This window comes from Periplaneta americana, chromosome 1 (assembly GCF_040183065.1).
Source record: "Periplaneta americana isolate PAMFEO1 chromosome 1, P.americana_PAMFEO1_priV1, whole genome shotgun sequence".
NCBI classification, from domain to species: Eukaryota; Metazoa; Arthropoda; class Insecta; order Blattodea; family Blattidae; genus Periplaneta; species Periplaneta americana.
In genome coordinates this window covers 202,345,463-202,366,846 of record NC_091117.1, presented here as the reverse complement: position 1 = coordinate 202,366,846, position 21,384 = coordinate 202,345,463, and the positions used below count along the sequence as shown (strand labels likewise).

General features: G+C 34.8%; 1 protein-coding gene across 7 annotated transcripts in view; it reads right to left on the bottom strand.

Moving 5' to 3' along the window:
* LRR (Leucine-rich repeat) overlaps positions 1-21,384 on the bottom strand; it is a 213,088-nt gene that overhangs the window by 49,358 nt on the left and 142,346 nt on the right. For 6 of the 7 annotated variants that reach the window (XM_069835694.1, XM_069835674.1, XM_069835728.1 and 3 more), the window contains 3 exons: positions 19,710-19,730; positions 4,937-5,075; positions 2,148-2,379 (listed from right to left, as the gene is read on the bottom strand). In XM_069835694.1, the coding sequence (XP_069691795.1) occupies positions 2,148-2,379; positions 4,937-5,075; positions 19,710-19,730 (392 nt within the window). The remainder of the gene's footprint in view (positions 1-2,147; positions 2,380-4,936; positions 5,076-19,709; positions 19,731-21,384) is intronic. The other variant, XM_069835702.1, reaches the window with a different exon arrangement.

Sequence of the window (21,384 nt, the reverse complement as noted above, 5' to 3'; positions counted from 1 at the left end):
CTACACTATTTTTTTTTTTTAAACAGAACCTGTAAAATGTTTCTACATTGATTTTGATGGCTCACAAACAACAATTATGTACAGTCCTTGTACAGTTCTGCTTTGGTTATGGTACCAGCACAACACTATAAGCAGCAGCTCTACTGATTACTTTTTGATAAAACTTATTCAATGAAGAAATCTTGGAAGACAGTGTTCTCTTCCATTCTATGTCAGCAAGATGACTAACACAGTATTTAATAGAAATGATGGTGAGGAGACACAGAAAAAGGAGTAGTTCCAAGAAACCTGTTCTAAAACTGTCTGCCTACTATTAAAATTCGTTTCTCATGTGGAGAGTCAATGTCTTAGTCGCTGATTATCAGAGCGCGAATTTGATGACCTAAAAGAAACTCTAAAAATGACCTATAAAATGACCCAAAAAATATTAGAAAATGGGGCAAATCGTAAAACAGCGAATGCTAAGCTCCGCCCACGACCCCTTTCCACTTTTCCCCTACTACAGTGACTGTATCACTATATCCCCTACAAGCTCACCACACACTCTAGCGGGAAAGAGTGGAAATAGGGGTTTAGGGTGGGATGACATCTAGTGGAGGAAAGTGGAACAAAAAGAGTGAATGCGGCATCTATGAAGCAAAAGAGGAACTTCGTCCTGTTTCCCTCTGTCTCTCCTCTCTGCTTCATGTCTCTCTCTTTTTTTTTTCTTATGACTTTGCAGAGGGCAGTATTCAATCCGTCGATCTTCTTAACGAAACGCGTGCACGTTTTTTGGTCACGCTTTAGACCTCTCGGCTACTGAGATGAGTTGGTGGTGGTAGAAGGGGAAATGAATCTATTTATGTTCAAGGGAACTGCCATAACATATTGCAGAAATGCAATGTGTGTCGTTGGATATGTCTTGTTTTCTAATGCACATTAATTTGGTTGTATTGTGTTGTGATGTGTTGTAAAATATGAAATATGTGCGAGGCAGTAGGCAGTAATCCACCGAAGCGGGGCAGATAGTAGAGAGAGAGAGAGAGAGAGCAGGCGAGTGAGGTGCGAGTGGCGAGGGTGGGGATAACTTCCCCTACTGGCGTTTGCTGTTTTACGATTTATCCAGAAAATGATCTAAAATGCTGAAAAAATGATCCAAAAATAAACAATACTATACATAAGTAGGGGGGAAAGGAACTGGCCACCCTACCCCATTTATCTCCTGGCCTAGTTGCCTCATAAGTGGTGTCTTGTTAGTATCACTTGTGAGGTTCAGACCTGTCTTCAGACAGTTGACTAAACAACAACATACATAAGTAGTTAAAATCCTATCTTCAATTAACAACTCTCCAGACTGTCTAGAATGGTATTCCCATATAAAAGTATGAAATTTCCCATACAAATACAAATTTCCCTAAAATTTACAATATGAGCTACAATTAATAATTAATTAGGCTAGAATTAAATGTTTAACTACAATAAAAGAGAAGGATAAAGGATTAAAAGAGAGGGATGTATTACTTACCAAACCTCCTCCACATCTAGCACAGTGTATCTCAATGGCAGAGACTAAAATGGACGTTGGTGACTTCAGAGGAGCTGCAGTTCAATTCTTTTGTTTGGAAGGCGGAGCGTACAACAACTCAGCCAAGAGCTTTACCTCCTATTCTATTTCTCTTCTTTATTTTGACATCACTTACTATCGAGAAAATCCTTTCAGATTCCGCATCTGAATGGGGTAGTGTCAATATTAATTGGGAAATTTTAGTTGGATATTGAAGTCTTTAGCTTAAGTTACCAAAAAAATCACCTTAGAATTTAAAGAATGACGGAAAAATGCTCTCAAAATTTAAAAAAAAAACGACTTAAAAGATTAAAATGACGAAAATTACCAAAAAATGACACTCTACATTTCTGTAACCAACAGCTCATAACTAGGATTTATATATATATGGGCGTTGCAAAGGATGTAAAGAAAAAAAAAGATGACATGTCATCAAAATCCGCGCCCTACTGATTATGATCTAAATGCCTTCAGTTATTCGATTACATTTATTCTATTGAAATGATGGGTAAAAATTTTCATTTTTAAAAATGCTACAATGGAACTGTTCTGATATTACAAGTATAAACGCAAGGTGAAGAAATAAAAAGAATATGAATCATACCTGTCATCTGATGTAGGTGAGATCAATGGTGTACCAGTAGGTGTAACAGAACCCGGCCTGAAGAATGTGTCTAATCCTTCACCCAGATCCTGTACATTTTCAATTATTTCTGTTGGTCGTAGCATTGGACGACTTGGTGCTCGTGTTTTGGCTCTTCGAGGTCGGCCTTTTACCAAATGCTGCAGCTGCTGTCCAACTGCTGTTGGCAATTCTGCCACTGAGTCTAAAGATTCTATAATAAACATACGACATTAAGTATATTAATTATATTTAATTTATATATTTAATTTCCTTTAAATGTAAATTAGAAAAATATCTTATGATGAGTTGCCAGACCTAACGCGTTGCAAATATTTAATGGAATGTGTTCCACTGTATTTATTTTTATTTCTATTTTTTTTTCTTATTTTTATTGTGTAATAATGTAAATCGTGTTTATTTATCACTTAACGCCAATATGTATCCCACTGTGTTGTTTTTTTTATTATTAATCTATTTTTTTGTGTACATTTTATTCAACTGTCGGTTTCTGGTTTATCTAATTATGTAAATCCTACTTAATTGTAATCTAGCTAATACTAATATGTATACTAATGTGTTTGTGTTTATTTTTATTTTTACTGTGTACATTTTTTTTATTGAATTATCGGCTTCTGTTTTTATGTGATTTATATTTGATTCTAACAACATTAATATGTATTCCACTATGTTTATTTTTATTTTATGAGGTAAATTTTTATGTAACTACCTCTTTTGATCTCATTATGTACCTAAATTGTATCAGTATGTTATGTTCAACTATGTAAGCAAATTTTAATCCTGGCTGAGTGTAAGAGAAGGCCTTACGGCCTTAACTCTGCCAGGTTAAATAAAGCCATTATTATTATTATTATTATTATTATTATTATTATTATTATATATCGTCGTTGTTCCTAAAATAACTCCTATGTGCAAAATATAAAATTTTTCAGTAGGAAGAAAAATCACATTTATTCATCCCATGGCAGCCATACATAGGAGTCTGTGAATTCTTACATTTTCGAAACAAGGAAATATAACTACATATAGGAGACTTTATTATTTGCTGTATCACTATTTAAGTTATTTAATAGGGCAAAAATCTGATAATCGAGAAATATGTCACATAGGAGTTACTGCAGGAACAACAACGATATGTGTGAAATATCAACACTGATTCAATATATAGACTACCAGTACCTATTTTCTTATACAATTACTCTCGATTATCCGGGCTAAAGATCAGGAAGAAGTACCCGGATAATGCAAAAAATTAATAATACGAAAGTTTATTATTTTACATGTACCATGTAGTATATATGCCTATTTGGTGAACAAATACTTTTAAATCTATATTCAACTTCATCAAGGTTATTTTACGGCGCTTTATCAACATCTTAGGTTATTTAGCGTCTGAATGAGATGAAGGTGATAATGCGGGTGAAATGAGTCCGGGGTCCAGCACCAAAAGTCATCCAGCATTTGCTCATATTGAGTAGAGGGAAAACCCTGGAAAAAACCTCAACCAGATAACTTCCCCCGACCAGAAATCGAACCCGGCCCACCTGGTTTCACGGCCAGACGTGCTGACTGTTACTCCACAGGTGTGGACTATTCAACTTCATATTTACTGTAATACACACAGCAGGTGTATCATTTTACACATAAAATTAAAATTCACTTACAATTTAAGACTATAGAAATAACAGTAAATTTGGTTATTAATGGAGAAAAATTCACTCCGGTGCCAGTGGTCGAATATCAGAGAAAATAAATCCACTCATAAATTCTCCGGCAAGGTAATTATTTTCGATTGCCAAGAAATATTAGTACGACAATAATACGACTTTAATTAGAAACAGTATACAAACAACGAAATAACTTTTCCACATAAAACTAAGTCAATGTGGAATTGATGGTTTAATGAAGCCCAATCTACTCTATTGCGCTAATGATTTATCTCATACAAGAATATTTTATCGAGAACTCATTTCACAAATCATATCCCTAAAAATGCAGTTATATTGTCAGATTCCAAAGCAGCTATTCTATCAATAGTCTCTAGACACACACCTTCATCTCAAACGGCAGAAATAACTAAAATGCTCTCTCAATTAATATCACTCAATAAAAGAATTGTATTCCAATGGATACCATCCCATTGTGAAATCCTGGGAAACGAGAATGCGGATGCTTTAGCAAAGAAGGGCAGCACTGCTACTTACAGACCTGTTACCAAATCTACGTATTACTCTGTGAAAAGATTTATTAAATCTACATACTTAGACTTCAACAAACAAAATTTGATAACACAGTCTCAAGGGAAAAAATGGAACTCTCTGCATCATAATCCACAGTTAATTCCCGATTTACCACGCAAATCGTCTGTAGCTGCATTTAGATTGGCAACAGGCCATGAGTGTTTGGCCAAGCACCTGCATAGAATTGGAATATATCAGTCCCCTAACTGCCCATTGTGCAATTCAAATCAAGAAATGGATTCGGAACACCTCAAAATCTGTGTTTCAGTGGCTGACCATGACAATATCTTTGAAAAATATTAGGAGTACAAGAGGTCAAATGACTTTATTGTCAAACGTCTGGCATTAGAAAACAACAACAACAACAAATTATATTCTTTCTAATAAATACTGAATTTCCCTTAACTTCTAATAAACCAACAGCAACAACTCAACAGAATTCTGTCACACATAATCTTCCTTGTGTATCTGACGTGGCATATCTTTATATTTTTATTACAACATATTTACCTTCTGCAGATTTCGGCAATGTTGGCAGGAGATCAGGTATGTCATCAGCTGACAGTCCATCTACACTATCCACAACAGATTTAGGACGCAACTTCCGTCCATGAAGGCTCTTACGCTTTGTAGAGAGATGTGGTGTAGCCTGTGCACATCAAGAAAAATTTATACTATTTGTAGCTTTGAAGGTGAAGGTTACGCAATAATGGTATTGGAGAAATGTTTTTACATAAATAACATTTAATACAATGTTACTTGTTCTCTATCTTCCTCTAGATGAATTTTATATCTTCTCTATTGTAGACTTAATTCTATATAAGAGTATAGTAGGCCTACTGATACTCACCCAAGAATAAGAAGAATTATCTGTCAGAGAATACAGTACTTTAAATCTTCGTGATACCGATTACAAAAATCATATTTGCATTTAAACATTTAAATGACATAACATGGTGTTAGTTTAATTCCAATTTAAATTTAATTTATTACATTATTTTACGTAATACCGAGGTGGGTTAATTTTGGCCATATACACTATCTACCAAAAAGTAATTGGGCACTGTTTTTGCCCCTTTAGAATCTCGTGGTACCACCTCTTGTTGCTGTAACAGCAGCCACCCTGTCAGGCATGCTCTCCACTAGTTTGTGTAGGATATCCACTGGAATGAGTCGCCATTCCTCTTGCAACATGGCACTCAGTTGGACAATGGAAGCTGGCCGCATCTCCCGAGACCTCAATCGCCGGTCTAATTCGTCCCAAAGGCAGTAAATGAGATTGAGATCAGGACTCTGTGCAGGCCAGTCCAACCGGTGAACATTATTGTCTGCATACCACCGCATAGTAGCTGCCGAAACATGGGGCCAACTTCCATTGTCCAACTGAGTGCCATGTTGCAAGAGGAATGGCGACGCATTCCAGTGCATATCCTACACAAACTAGTGGAGGTCATGCCTGACAGGGTGGCTGCTGTTATAGCAACAAGAGGTGGTACCACGAGGTTCTAAAGGGGCAAAGCAGTACCCAATTACTTTTTGGTAGATAGTGTACATTTCTAAGACAATGTCATCAAAGGAACCTAAGTTTAATTTCCTGCATACAATTTGTGATTTTCCCAAAGGGGAATGACTCACTTGCTACCTCTTTCACCCCCTCTCTCCCTCTGCTCGCAGTGATGAAAAATCTATTTCAAATGAAATGATTTTATTGTAATGCTATATATAGTTTTGAAACAATAAGAGTTCAAATTTAAAATATCGTTCAAAATGCATAACAGGAGAGCAAAGGCAGAAAATGTCTACTCTTAGAAAGAATAAGCTACTGAATAATAATAATAATAATAATAATAATAATAATAATAATAATAATACTTATAACTTATTTACTCACAAATGGCTTTTAAGAAACCTGTGGGTTCATTATCATCCTCACATAAACCTGACATTGGTCCCTATCCTGAGCAAGATTAATCCAATCTCTACCATCATATCCCACCAAATCTATTTTATATTATCCTCCCATCTAAATAATAATAATAATAATAATAATAATAATAATAATAATAATAATAATAATACTAATAATAATAATACTTATAACTTATTTACTCACAAATGGCTTATCGTCCTCACATAAACCTGACATCGGTCCCCATCCTGAGCAAGATTAATCCAGTCTCTACCATCATATCCCACCTCCCTCAAATCCATTTTATATTATCCTCCCATCTAAATAACAATAATAATAATAATAATAATAATAATAATAATAATAATAATATCTGAATGTAGGCCTATATGCAGGATAATTTAAAAGTCTCAGGACACCCTTATACTTCGGAGCTGGAAAGGAAAATTATGAAAGACCTGTGTACTCCATCTAACCCAACATCTGCTGGTGTTTCCAAAACATGGTCACCATACTGAAAATCGCCGTCTTTGATCAAGAGCACATTTTTTTAAATGGGAAAAGGGTCATGTGACATATCAAGCAAGGCCAGAATTTACTCAGGAATTTTCATTGCTGTATTCAAATTCGACATGTGCTGTGATTTAAAAGTTATTAACACAAAAATTTTAAATTACTAGTGATTTTTCAGCAACTGGAGATGGAAATGATGAAAGAGGAGAGAATTGAGGTGATTCTGATAACTTGGGAATGCAGCTGATGTATCATACGAGCAGATTTCATCAACTAACATCCAGAAAGACCACCAATTTCACACAGCAACTGCTGCAACCTTGATATCTAAATTTAGAGCAACTGGGACTGTTCAAGACAAGCCACACAGCAGTCAGCCAAACACCGCAACTGATGAGGGAATCTCAGTACTGGTCTTGGCATCATTTGTCAGGAGTTCAAAATGCAGCACATAACATCTTTTAGCAGAAATTGGTACCAACTAGTCATCCACTGTACAGATTCTTCATACCAATACATGGCTGCGGATATCAGAGAATGATGCTAAAAGATGTATTGAGTTCTGCACCTGGGCCTTGAATCATCAACTGGATCCTCATTTGCACAAGACAGTGTGTTCAGTGATGATGCCAATTTCTACATGAGTGGTGAGGTGAACCATCAGAACCACAGTTACGACTACTGGAGTGACAGCAATCCTAACTTCATGGAACCATCCCAAAGTGTGTCTGGTAAGGTGAAGTGCATCATTATTTTAATCAGCAATTCCCATAACTTTGAATTGGATGGGACTCTTATCCGTTGGTCTTCCTGGTCATCTAATCTCACCCCTTGTGACTTTTTTCTACGAAGTTTCGTTAAGGATCAAGTTTATGTACCACCCTTGACAGACAATCTTTTGTTGAACTGAAAGACTGGATTGAGCAGTTGACAAGGATATGCTCCGGCATGTGGAATAACATTTTTACATATATAGGAAAAGGAGTATCTTCTGCAGACCTCTGTAAAAGGAACTAAGGAAGACAGTGAAGTGCTTTGTGTGGAGTGTAGCATTGCAGGGACAGAAACATGGACATTATGACGAAGTTTCTTGGAAGTATTAATTATTTGATCAGTAAAAGTAAGAATGGAAAATTCTGACTTAGTTACTTTCTAAGAAGAGCAATTCAATTATCCTCAATATTATAGTTTCAAAATTAAAACACAAAAAGTAAGTGAAAGCCAGTTACCCGAACTTTACTTGTTAATACAGAATTCAACAGATCCACAATTTGAAATGTCATCTTGTGGACGCCACAAGAAACACGGTACTTTAAAGTAAAACAACCCTTCTGTTCCTGTGTAGTGCTTATTTATACAACTATTTATCGTATTATATCCATGAAAAGAATATAGCCAATTCCTCATAAAATGGTATCACAGAGAAATCAGTAGCAATTTTATTGCAATGATATCATTCACACTATCCTGGTTAGAAAAAAAATGCTGGTTAATTCCATGCTTATTGAAATTTAGGTCCAGCAAACAGGTAAGGCCAATCACTACATACTAATGGCACTATTAATGATTTTGTACTAATTTATACAGTAGGCTTATATCAATTTTAGGAACATATAATCCAAATAATAAAATAAGTTTTGTAAATACCCGAGCATAAACAAAATGCATGTACAGAGTCTTCAAATCAAATTGTCAGAGAGATTAAAATATAATTACGTGATCCAAACAACGGACATACGGCAACATTCACTACCGTAATGAATATTATGAAAGTACTGTAATGGAAAATGTTAGTAAAAATGCCATGCTTCCTAAATATCTATGAACTATGAATTGACAGTATATAATCACGTTCTTTTACTATACACACCAATATAGTATTACATTAGTGTATCATTTTAAGAGCTAAATCAAGAGACATTATAAAAAAGTGATATTTTACACAGAGAGGGAGGGGAGGAGGAGAGAGGGGAAGAGAGAAGGAGGGAGAGAGAGACAAGGGGAGAGGGAGGGAGGGAGGAAGAGAGGGGGAGAGGAAAAGAGAAAGAAAGGGAGGGAGAGAGAGAGAAATTCACTAAAATTTCGATTTGGTCCACATTCAAAGAGCTTATTCTTGAGGTAATTCCCAGAAAAAAATAATGAAATGAGTATGGGGTTCGATTCTTTACAGTAATGTCTCATTTTGAAAAGTGCACCATAGGCTGATCAAGTCTGTGTTATCATTTTATACTCCTGCACAGCACATGCAAAAACAATCACAGTATAATGTTTAAGCAATACTCAAAATGCTCCAATCATAATGTGAACTTCAATTGTCTTAGCATAAGTTCGTAGCGTTTTTCTGTACTTTCATTCATTTAATAGTACCAGAGTGATACAGCTAACAAAACAATGAAAAACGCTATGAATTCATGCACCAACCCAATAGTTTTATGGAATGTAGCCTGATTAGGTGTGTGCATTCTCTATGGTCAGCTTTTCGGTCAACGTGATTTATACACTTTGTATGTCTGCTGCATTAAATTGGAAAGTAAAATTCTTGAAAGCCTTTGCAGGGATAACATATTCTACTAGACATAAACAACACTAATGAAAGAATGAATTAGAAGATAAATGTCGGGATGGGCCCTAAAAAAAATAGACCATGGACCTACTTTCACTCTCCATACAAATTTTGGCATTTTCCCAAATTAACGCCTTTTGAATCTGAGTCTTGGCTTATGCACATTGTAGCACCCCACTCCATGCTCCATCTTCGACAGTCTGTCTTGTTGCGGATCTGTCATGCTTCTCTCCGTCCCCCCCTGCCCAAATTGTGGTAGCTATTAGCTACGTCCATTTTCGTCTTTCCTATTCAAAATTCTCCAATGTTCCTTTAATGCAATGGCGAAAATTGGAGTGAGACAAATGGCCAAAAGGCTTGGAGCTCACACTGACACTTTCAACCCAAGTTTTCTTTGATCAGGACGCATTTTCGCGTACCTTTTAAATGTTTCCCCTTTCATTTCGCAGTTACATTGACACTTCGGCATTATGTTCCATCAAGGGCTAAGGTCTCCTAAGAAGCGAGAGCTCGTTTCAGAAGACACAAACATACTATTCATAAAATGCTGATTATTTATCATGCTCTATGAAATGAAATAGTTAATTAAAATACACAAATATGCTCTGCAGCTTCAAGAGAAAAGTTTCCAACATTCTGTATTGTAAGTCTGCAATAGTTATTTAATTAAGTAGTATTTTTTTCAAGTGCTTGTCCTAGCATTTTCTCTCTTTTGTTTCTTAATTAACACGATTACTACTTATTTCTTAAGATTCAAACTGTTGCTGAAACACAATAATTGTTGGAAATTGGATCTACGTTCACACAAACTTTTTTCCCAAAATGACCACTTCTCAAGTGCATGTCAAATTTCGTAGGTTCGTGTGTGTGTGTGTGTGTTTATGTGCATGTATGAGCGTAGACATATCCATACATACATAAAGAGGCAGATGGATGGACAGACAGACACATAGGTGGGTGGGTGGATAGTTTGACAGACAGACAGACAGACAGACAGACACGTGTGTGGTAAAATATTATTGCAGACTTCAACATTTGTTCTATTATACTAGGATGAGCAAAGTATGTATACAGTTGTTAATATTCCTTTTTCATGATTTTATATAAAAGTTATAACCAAATTAATAATGCATTTGCATATACAAAAACACTCCCAAAAATAATATACACTTATGAAAAAAAAATTATTTGATTAACAATATTTTCACCGTTACAATTACACATATATAAAAACTAAATATAAACATTTACATAGAGATAATAAATTTTACAAGAGAAAAAGTTCGTCCAAAAGGCTGGACTCTGGAAGAGTACCCAAAACGCTCATTGCATTTCCGCGTTGAATAGCAATACTTAAGCATTGACGCAAATAAGTAGTGCAACGGCGATCACCAGTAATGGAGATCAAAATTTGGCCGATTTGAGATACCAAAACTTTAGCGTCATGACTGCAAGGACCGAAGGTCTTCACAGCAAATGGGACAAAGATATAATTGTCTAAAAGATGAGCATATTTATTGACTTTCTTCTTCACGGCTAATTCAGCAGCTGATGCTGCGCGTCTGGAGGTATGCAGTAAGTGAGATGGAGGTAGAGTGTCAACGCAAGTGGAGTCCCAAATTAAAGATTTTCCTCTAGACCATGGAATTACGGTGAGACCATCAGGTCGTTTACCATCTGATTTTATATTATGATAAATCTATACCTAACACTGCAAATAACACAAGCTATGAATATTAGGTATATGGTGTCTATTCTTCACAACATGATAATGTGTAGTGTTTCAACGATTAAATTACTATGATGTTATTAGTAGTTACATAATATGTTAATACTACACTATAAAACATAACATTACTAGTAATTAATAATAATAATAATAATAATAATAATAATAATAAGTGGTTTTCGTGATTTTCGCCCATAGTACCAAAGTTATTCAATGATTTTATTCATATTTATGAATATTTAAATTCTAAAAATAGCACGTTCAGATACATAAAATAAATTTTAAAATATTGAAACAAGCTCAAAAATATCCTTTTTAGGCATATTATAGGCATATCAGAAGAGGATGGTAATGTTAGAATTAAGATACGGATATGCAAATTAAGCTTTCAGGAATAACTCCCTGTAAAGTTAATTTGAATAATTTCGAGGGAAAAATTGTTCAAATTAACTTTGCAGGGAGTTATTCCTGAAAGCTTAATTTGCATAATACACGTCACTGTACGTAACAGAAAACCACAATTTAAAGTCATACAGAGTTAGTGTGCACTCAAATGTTGGTTGCTTGACGGTTGTCAGCCCACTTTGAGGTCTGTGGATATAGAGGAAAAATTGGATCAGTGTCGGGTAGAGTTCCCAGGTAGCTCAGTGGGAGAGCGTTGGTACGTTTAACCAAAGGTCCCGGGTTCGATACCCAGCCCCGGAACAATTTTTCCCTCGAAATTATTCAAGGTACGGATAACTAAACTTATGTACCTGAAGATAATTGAAGACCTCCCCAGAAGAAAGATGTAACATCAGATGCTTGAAATATGTGATGTAAGTGGAAAAGTAATTTTAAAGCATTTATTCATAACAATAAATTATTGCATTCAATGGCTGAATAAACTTGTATCCTTGTTCAGTCAAATAGTTGTGAAAGTAAATATAGGTCTAATGAAATCTGCCCCTGAAATTATTTTCCTTTCTCCTGAAACAAACATGAATTGCAGTTTTGTTGGTTACATCTTCATTCTGGGAATGTTTTCAATTAAGCAAATTTGATTTTATTACAGGTACACGTACCTTAGCAGGGGGCAGCAGTGTTAGAATTAAGATATTAACAGCTAAAATTATATATTTAATTTAATTATATAAATCTGATGTCACATGTATTAGGTATTTTAGAAGAGGACAGCAATCTTTGAATTAAAAGGGAAGGCAGGAGATTGTAGAATCCCTGTAATTGCGTAGAACATGGCTGCTCAAACCAGTACTAATATGCTGAACGTAATGCTTATACGATAATATTCAAAATTAATTAATTAATTCTTGTAATGATATGTTGTGGGTTGCATCAGCAAGCTGCCGCTAAGGAGAAATGATGTGTTGCGGGTTGTATCGGCACTCTTCCACTAAAGAGCAAGAGGTGCATAGAGTTTTGCATAAGTGGCAATGGACTTTCTTCCCAAATAGGTGCCCACTTAAACGTTCTACGTTAATGAAGAAAACTAAAATTATATACCTCACTTTAATTAAATTATTAATACATTTGGAAATAGGCTATATGTATATTACAAAAATAATGAAAAATATTAAAAATGTATTGATATATTGCATTAAAGATATTGAGTTATCTTAATTAAATATTTCTAAAAAGTAGTATAGGCCATTTCAATCTTAAAACACATGGCTTAATTGACGCACCATAGGGAAGCTAACATAGTAGATCACTAAGAAAAAAAAATGGCTCAGTGAAGCCATAAGTAGGCCTATGCAGAGTTTAGTTCCATGGACAGTACTTTAACATTACAGAATTAAAGAAGAATAAAACAAAGACTTCAAAAACAAATTCTTTCATGTATCTTAAGTGTAATGTCAAAAGGCACTAACTAATTTTTGCTCCCAACATCTACTGGTTCAAATTATTTAAGAAATGACTAACTTTTCTCAAACTTTTTATTTCCAACTGTAATATTATCTATATTACCAATCATTTCAGTCTTGTGTGTTCTCCTGCTGATCACATAAACAATTTATCTTTTCTTTACTACAAATCCTGAAAATGTATGGTACAAACACATGCTGTGGAAGTAATTGAACTAATACAGAATACAAATTGAACAAGGAAGATGGCAAAGAGACTTACTGTAAGTTTAATGAAATAAAATACAAATTGTGCACATCTGCATATATCTACAATTTACAGACAGTACTCTCTTACAATACATACAGGTTTTAACAAGTAGTTGTGGTTTAAACTAACATGATGGAACAAATCAGATATCTATGTGGATGGATGCGATATGATTGATCAAATGTATTCGATGATATTACATGTGCAACAAGTACACTTCAATGGAAATAACTTAACTACATTCTTATTCTAAATCAGTTCCGTACAAATCACAAAAATACTGCTATGTTACTATAAATGGTTTATATTCTGCATGCTAGAATGATGTACAAGCTGGTTATCCAGAGTGGGAAAATACTTGCAACATCACCAGACAGAAGCCTGAATCCTTCCAGTCTTGGCCTCATCAGTGCAAAATAAACAAATAAGTCAGTGAATTATATTCTTCAATAGCATTTTGTATTTGACATACAAGAGGATACACAAACTAATACAGACTTCCACAAGTGACCTTTCCAGTTTGGAACATAAGCAACTTACGTTTAATGAAACTCAGATATTTAAACTTCATACTGATAGAAAGAGAAACTCAGATAGTTTTGTTTTAGTTGGCCTACATCACATGTGGTAAGACTACTGTGCAGCGAATAGGGATTATAAAGAAAGGACACTGAGCGAATTTTCCTGTGTTTTGTTTCTCTGTGCGCCAGCGTTTAGTTCCACTTTCAAGCGCTAGAGGTTAATGTAATCGAGCATACGCTAAGATAATAATTGAGTATAGAGTTGAGACACAGGATCCAAACATTGCCTACCTTATTGCATAATCCAGTAACGCTTTGCTTAAAATAAATTCAAGTTAACAGCTTTTTCTTATTTCTCAGTGGCAAACTAGTTGTAATAATAATTTTTTTTATATTTCAGATATAATAAATTATATTATAAAATAATATAATACATTATAAAATTAAGTATCGAATTCGTTTAATATTTGTATATAATATAATATAATATGGGTATATGGTTTTACTTCTCATAGCAGTTTTGTTTTTCCATTTTCAGTGCTATCAAATCATTACATATTTAAGTCGGGATCAACATCCCAACTCTCATTATAAAGGAACTCTAGAATCTAGACATTACAGTTAATGACGGATTTATTATTTTATTGATCCAATTTATTTTATTTGAGTATATAATGTATTTGGGGCTAAGAGGGATGAAGTTACAGGAGAATGGAGAAAGTTACACAACACAGAACTGCACGCATTGTATTCTTCACCTGACATAATTAGGAACATTAAATCCAGACGTTTGAGATGGGCAGGGCATGTAGCATGTATGGGCGAATCCAGAAATGCATATAGAGTGTTAGTTGGGAGACCGGAGGGAAAAAGACCTTTAGGGAGGCCGAGACGTAGATGGGAGGATAATATTAAAATGGATTTGAGGGAGGTGGGGTATGATGATAGAGACTGGATTAATCTTGCACAGGATAGGGACCGCTGGCGGGCTTACGTGAGGGCGGCAATGAACCTTCAGGTTCCTTAAAAGCCATTTGTAAGTAAGTATATAATGTACCTAGATGTATTCATTATATGTGTTATATTTCCGCTGTGTCGACTGCTAGCTGGTGTGATGTCAGTGCCAACTCTAGGGAGAAAGCAGAATCTCACGCTCTAGCTGGCTTGAAGGTCATTGAAATCAGTCTGGCTACATCAAAGGTACCGATGCGAAGTGTCCATTCTTTATAATCCCTATTCGCTCTACTGTGTAATAACATTTGTTTGTTGTTGAGACGAAATGGTTGCTATGGAAGACAGAAAAGCTTTTTACATAGTTGATTTTCATGGTAACCAGTCAGTTATTAGTATCCAAAAATATTTCCTCACAAGGTTTGGTGCAGAAGCACACAGTAGGCTTACAATTTGTAACAGATTTTAAGGTTGTAAGAGGAAATCAACTGAACCCACCAGTAAGTGAGGGAAGTTGAGCATGAAGTTTCTCACGTAGTCCGTGAAAATCTACAATTAGAGCCAGCAGGAAGCTACAAATACCGAAGTCGACTGTGTGGAAGATTCTATGCTGAACAACCAACAACAAAACAGGTGAAATGGGCATGCTTGTTGCAACGACCATGAACTTCTTTGCTGGCCTCCATGTTCTCCAGACCTGACACCCCTTGATGCTTGATCTATGAATATGCATCAAAGAAGCCATTGCATCAATTGATCGTGATATGTTTGAACATAGCTGGGAGGAACTTGATTATAGGCTTGATGTGTGTCTTGTTACCAGGGAGCTCACACTGAACATCTTTGAGGTAAAGTACTAAAATTTTTTAGTTTCTCTTTCTATTGGTACCAGTTTTATGCATCTGAGTTTTATTAAACGTAACTTACATGTGTTCGAAACCAGAAAGATCATTTATGGAAGCCCTGTACAATTATGTAATACATGAAATATGAGCATCTCAGGCGATGAAAAGTAATTACATGCATATGTCCAAAGATGACACATGAGAAGATTTCTTAGTCGGTTATTTAACGACAATTCATCAACTACTAGGTTATTTAGTGTCAATGGAATTGTGATTGCACTGCTGAATGGTTGTAATAAAAGAAATTAAATTAAATTAAAATCAAATTTGGGAAGATCTTTTATATAAAATTATTTTAAACAAGTTATCCATCAATATACACTCATCTTAAAATTTCACTGTATGTAAGCAAATCCACAATAACGAACATTTGTAAAAAGAAAAAATATATGCCACAAAACATATTCGATTTAGAGCGAAAATAGTGTTATTGAAACACACACAGCTACACTTCAAAATATAAAACACAGGTTTTGATTTAAAATTAATTTATTGTAAAACTCTTGGCCTACTCTACTCTAAAATAATAAATAATAATTTATTGAAGTTAATGTAGTTTAATAGTGTCTACAATACAACAATGCTTGATGTCACAGCCAGAGTTGAATTTTTGTTTCCACTTGATCAATGTCACCGAATTTTATTGCTCTGAAGATGTCTTTAATGGGGCCAAACTTGTGACAGTTTGATGGATTGGTTATTTTACAATGCTATATCGACTGCTATAGTTATCTAGCATCTGAATGAGATGAAGGTGATAATGCCAGCGAAATGAGTTCAGTATCCAGTGCCGAAAGTTACCCAACATTTGCTCTCGATGGGTTGAGAGAAATCCTCGGAAAAAACCTCAACTAGGTAACCTGGCCCGCTTGCTTCATGGTCAGGAATCAGTCTGATGGAGTGAGGTATGAGCTAAAAGGGGAAAGTAACAGAACCTCCCAGTCTAGTTGTTCACTGCATTCTACAGTAGTATGGGCAAAACGAGGATGAGAGTTGTTGTGAAAAAGAAGAAGCCCTCTTTTTTTGCATTCCAAAACATCTTATTAGTAAAAGCGACTTCACTTTGTCTCTTAGCAAGTCACTATTCACAGTACGATCTTCCACAAAGTCACAGTAAATTACCCCTTATTTAATATCCCAAATCAGAGTCATCATTACTTTACTTGTTGCAGAAGGTGAAGATTTGAACTTTTTTATGGATACTTTCACTTCATGCTCTACATCTTGATTCTGGTTCGAAATACATATATATACATTTCATTACAAATCATAATTCTTTCCAGGTACTCATTTTCTTCAGTCACTGGTTTTTTGTTCTCGTCTGTAAGCTCCTTTGGGACCCATTTTGAACAAGTTTTACGATAGTTCTAACAATTATTGGAACGGAATACATAGTTCCATACATACGTACATGTAAATTTAATATCATAACCTGAAAAGTATCTCTACATTCGCAAATCATTTATCTATAATTTTTTCAAGTATTGATATTGAAGCTTCGATTGGTTTTACTTGGCATTTATAATTCACAACACTCATTGAAATATTTCTAATTCATGTGTGTGCATACATACAAAAAGTACAAAATTAGAGATGTACTGAAAATTGACCAAATTAATTTTTTCTTCTTAATGAATGAATTAGTGATGAATAAAACAGTCCCCCACCTAAAGAAATAATTCCTTAAATATAGAAATCCTTGACATTGTTGTATGGTACAATTATTTGTGGCTACATCACTGCATATTGTACAGTATAATGTGCAGAAGCTGCCATTAAGAAATAATTATATCACAATGCACTTTTGCTTGTACTACCTCGAAATAAGACAGATTCTCCTCTATACAATCTAGTCCATGTGGTAAGGACTGATACAGGTCACTGAGATGGTCAAGAATTTATAGATTTCTTTTAACTCCAGTGATTATTCATATTTCATGTAATTATGCTATGAATTGGCAAAGAAAAAGAGATTTGGTTTAAACTAGTTTATTTAAAACCGGAGTTTTATCTGTTATTATATTATTATAATACACAGAGGAAATGTATCAGAAGTTTCATACAGTTCTTGTTATTTCCGCCTTTGTAACAAAATGTTCAGGAAAATTCCATAAATCTCACCATGATGATATAAGAATGTAATTTTTTGACCTTATTTATAACAAAGCTAAGAAAATACTGAAAAGCAAAATTTTTACTATTTGTCCCACAAACATTTTTCCATTACGTACAAATGTTGTTCGATTCATAAGTCCAAGAGGAATGTTATGTATGGAAATCTGTGCCAAATTTAATTAAGAAAAAGTTTTTCATGAATTATGCTAGATGCTTGCTGCAAGATACTATGAGCGAGCTGAGTGAATGGCTGATACTCGGTGGCTTGTCTTTGCAGCCATTATTCAGCCTGCAAAGGCCATCCTAAAAACTTTTTAGATTCGACAGAGAATGATTAGGGATAAAACTTAAATGCACTCAAATTGATAAAGTTAATTGTCTGGGACATGTTTGTCTTTCAGACAGGTCCCAACATATAACCCTCTTCTCCTCCCAAAAAGAGATGAAGGGAGACCTGTGCATTGGAATACAGATGAGGGCATGTTTTTAATTACTACAGTATATGGATCGTAAAATCTTAACTATTCAAAATACATTATGTATTTTTCCTGTCAACAGAATCCTAAAAGTACATTCACATTTTACATTGTAAACTGATCATTATATGTATTTTGAAGGATGTTGGATTTAAAAATTGGTTCCATTAACGTGATTATCGTGTTACAACTGTTTTGTAGATTTTCTGTAAAGAGAACCCAGCAATATGACAACGAGAATAAGTTAAGAAACAAACTGCATATATTTCATTATGAAATACAGCGTAAAAATGTTTGAAATCAAGTAATGTGGCTTCACTAATACGTTATCAGAAAAAAAATACTGTAAGTAGGGATGACATTTTATGGTGATTATTTAATCCTGATTTCGATGATTAAAATGGTTTGATTTTGGTGAATATTTCGTAAAACAACAAGCAATTTCGTGTGTATTTCGCATCCTAAAGGAAGTTAAAAAATAATAAAATAATATATATTTTTTTAAATTATTATTGGAACAATCCCTTTGAAACTAACAGCCAGTTGTTTGCATCATTAATTAAATTCATAATTCAATTTCATTCGACTATGAAAGGGTGACGGCAAAGCCTTCTTGATATCACAGAGACAATTGTTGCAGGAAAGAGAAATGATCATTGTCTGCTTGCACTGCTCCCTGGAAGTAGTCCCTGAAATTATGCATATATCGCTGCCAGATACATTATGTAATGCTGAATGATCAAGTATGTAGAAATGTTCATGTATATTTTATAACAAAGAAAATTTTCACTTTTTATTTGGAAGAGTCATTTTCCGTGCAAATTCTCCATGAAACCTGTTTCCTGCTGAAAATGTCGTGATTATGAAGTAATTTCGTGAATTTATAACAATTTCGCGGATATATTTCACTTAATTTTGGACTTTCATTAAGGGATTTGCATTTTCCATGCATCAAGGTGACTACGAGATGTTTGGCTCTTACATCACGTCATAAACACAACTTATCTACTGTATCCATTACTAAGAGCTATCCCAGACGTAGAAACAGTCTTTAGTAACAGATCCAACAGATAGATTCCACTTAACTTGTCTTTCCTGATGATGAAGCTAATACAAAGCTTCGAAACAATGGAAGTTTGTGCATCTACAACATGGTGCAGAAATCCACAAACCCCGCACTACATTGATCACCGCGAAAGTAAAAAAAAACCACACATAAGTGAAATAGTTGTAAAATGTGTTTCTCAGATTAATATTCATACAGTGTTCATTTGACAGAATCGCATCATGCAGATCATTCTTGCCCCAAAATCAGCAAGTCCAACATAAATTATCTCCAACTACAATCCAATATAAAATACATACACAAAACAACACAAAAACAATACATAGAACAATACACATGCAATGAACAACTGCTAATGAGCAGTCACATGCATGTTACATGTTAGTCACGGAAAAAAAAAAAAAAGTAATTTGTACTTACAAGGTTCAAATATTCCAATTTCTAGATATCGATAGCGCAGGTTCGAAAGAAAAACACGTAACATATTAGAACATGAATGAGACAAACAATATAGATAATTACAGAAATTGAACATGAACACATGAGATAATTATTTAATTAAGCAAACTATGACATACAAACTTCCCATAACAAGGGAAGATTTAGGAATGGACACTAATGTAGGAGCCAAAATACTGTTGCAAGTCCAAGGAACAGATTTTGGAAGACAATGCTAGTGTCCATTCCAATGGGGATGCACAATAAGCCTTTTAGGCTGACGTGCAGAAGGCCTTTAAGACTCCTTGAAGACCTCCTGTAACCTAACCTAACATAACCTATGACATATAAATATGGGGCAATCAATTAAGACTTTAACACATTAATTATTATTAATAATTTACTTTTTCTTTTAATTAAAACTACCTGAACTTAATATCCAGTTCCTGAATTCAGAGATTCTAGTACTGCAATGTCCTAATCTGAAAAATATTCCGACATTTTAAGCTAAATTGAAAGTCCTAAGTTGAAAATTTATTTTTCTATAACTTATGGATTACAAATTCATACGTTTAAAACATTTCATGAAATATGTTGGCTCATGAAAATGTTTACATTAGCTGTTCCGAATTACATGTAGTGTTGGATGTAAAAATACGGCATTGAAGATAATATAAAAGGTAGGGCCTACAGTAGCGTGCAAATTAATCCTAACAACGTAATTACTTATGCAAAAACACTCAAACAGGATAAAAAAAAAAGATCTAAGACATACCTCAGTAATCTATGTGGCCTCCCTTGTTCCTAATAACAGCTCTGAGACGATTTGGCATGGATTCCACTAATTTCCCACAAATATTCTTCATTTCTTCATTGCGAAACCATACACCAATGAGGGCAGAAATCATCTTCTCCTTTGTAGAACAATCCATTTTTTGCATTCTTCTTTTGCAAATTGACCACAAGTTCTCAATGGGGTTGATGTCGGGTGAGTTGCCTGGCCAGGGGAGTACCTAAATATTCTTCTTGTTGAAGAATTCTGTAGCTTTTCGAGATGTATGGCATGGTGCCAGGTCTTGTTGGAACACACCTCTGCCATCTGGAAATGATTTTTGCAGCTGGGGTACGATTCTGGTTTCCAATAAGTGAATATATTTGTCAGAATTCATCATTCCCTTGATAGGTATTAATGCTCCAGGCCCTTCATGTGTAAAACAACCCCAAAACATTACTTTAGGGGGGTGCTTGTTGGAGATGAGCTGCTGTTACTTTTTCGAATCCTTTCCATACGTAAGAAACACGGTGGCCGTGGACCTCGAAATGAGACTCATCGGAAAAAAGTACATTCTTCCAGTCATTCACTGTCCAGTGTTGATGTAATTTTTCCCACATTAAGCGTTTTTTGCACATAACAGGGGTTAGCAGTTGCTTCTTAATAGGCTTACGAGCCCTTCGTCCAGCTTCCAAAAGCCTACGCCGCACTGTTGTGATGTGAATATTCGCCCCAGTGGTAGCCATTAACTCGCGGGTTAAGTCGACAGCAGTTAGTCTAGGATTTAATTTACTTTTCCTGACAATTAAACGATCATCTGCAGGTGAAGTCTTCCTTTTCCAGCCACAGTTTCCTTTTTTCTGGGGTGTGATGGATCCAGTCTCC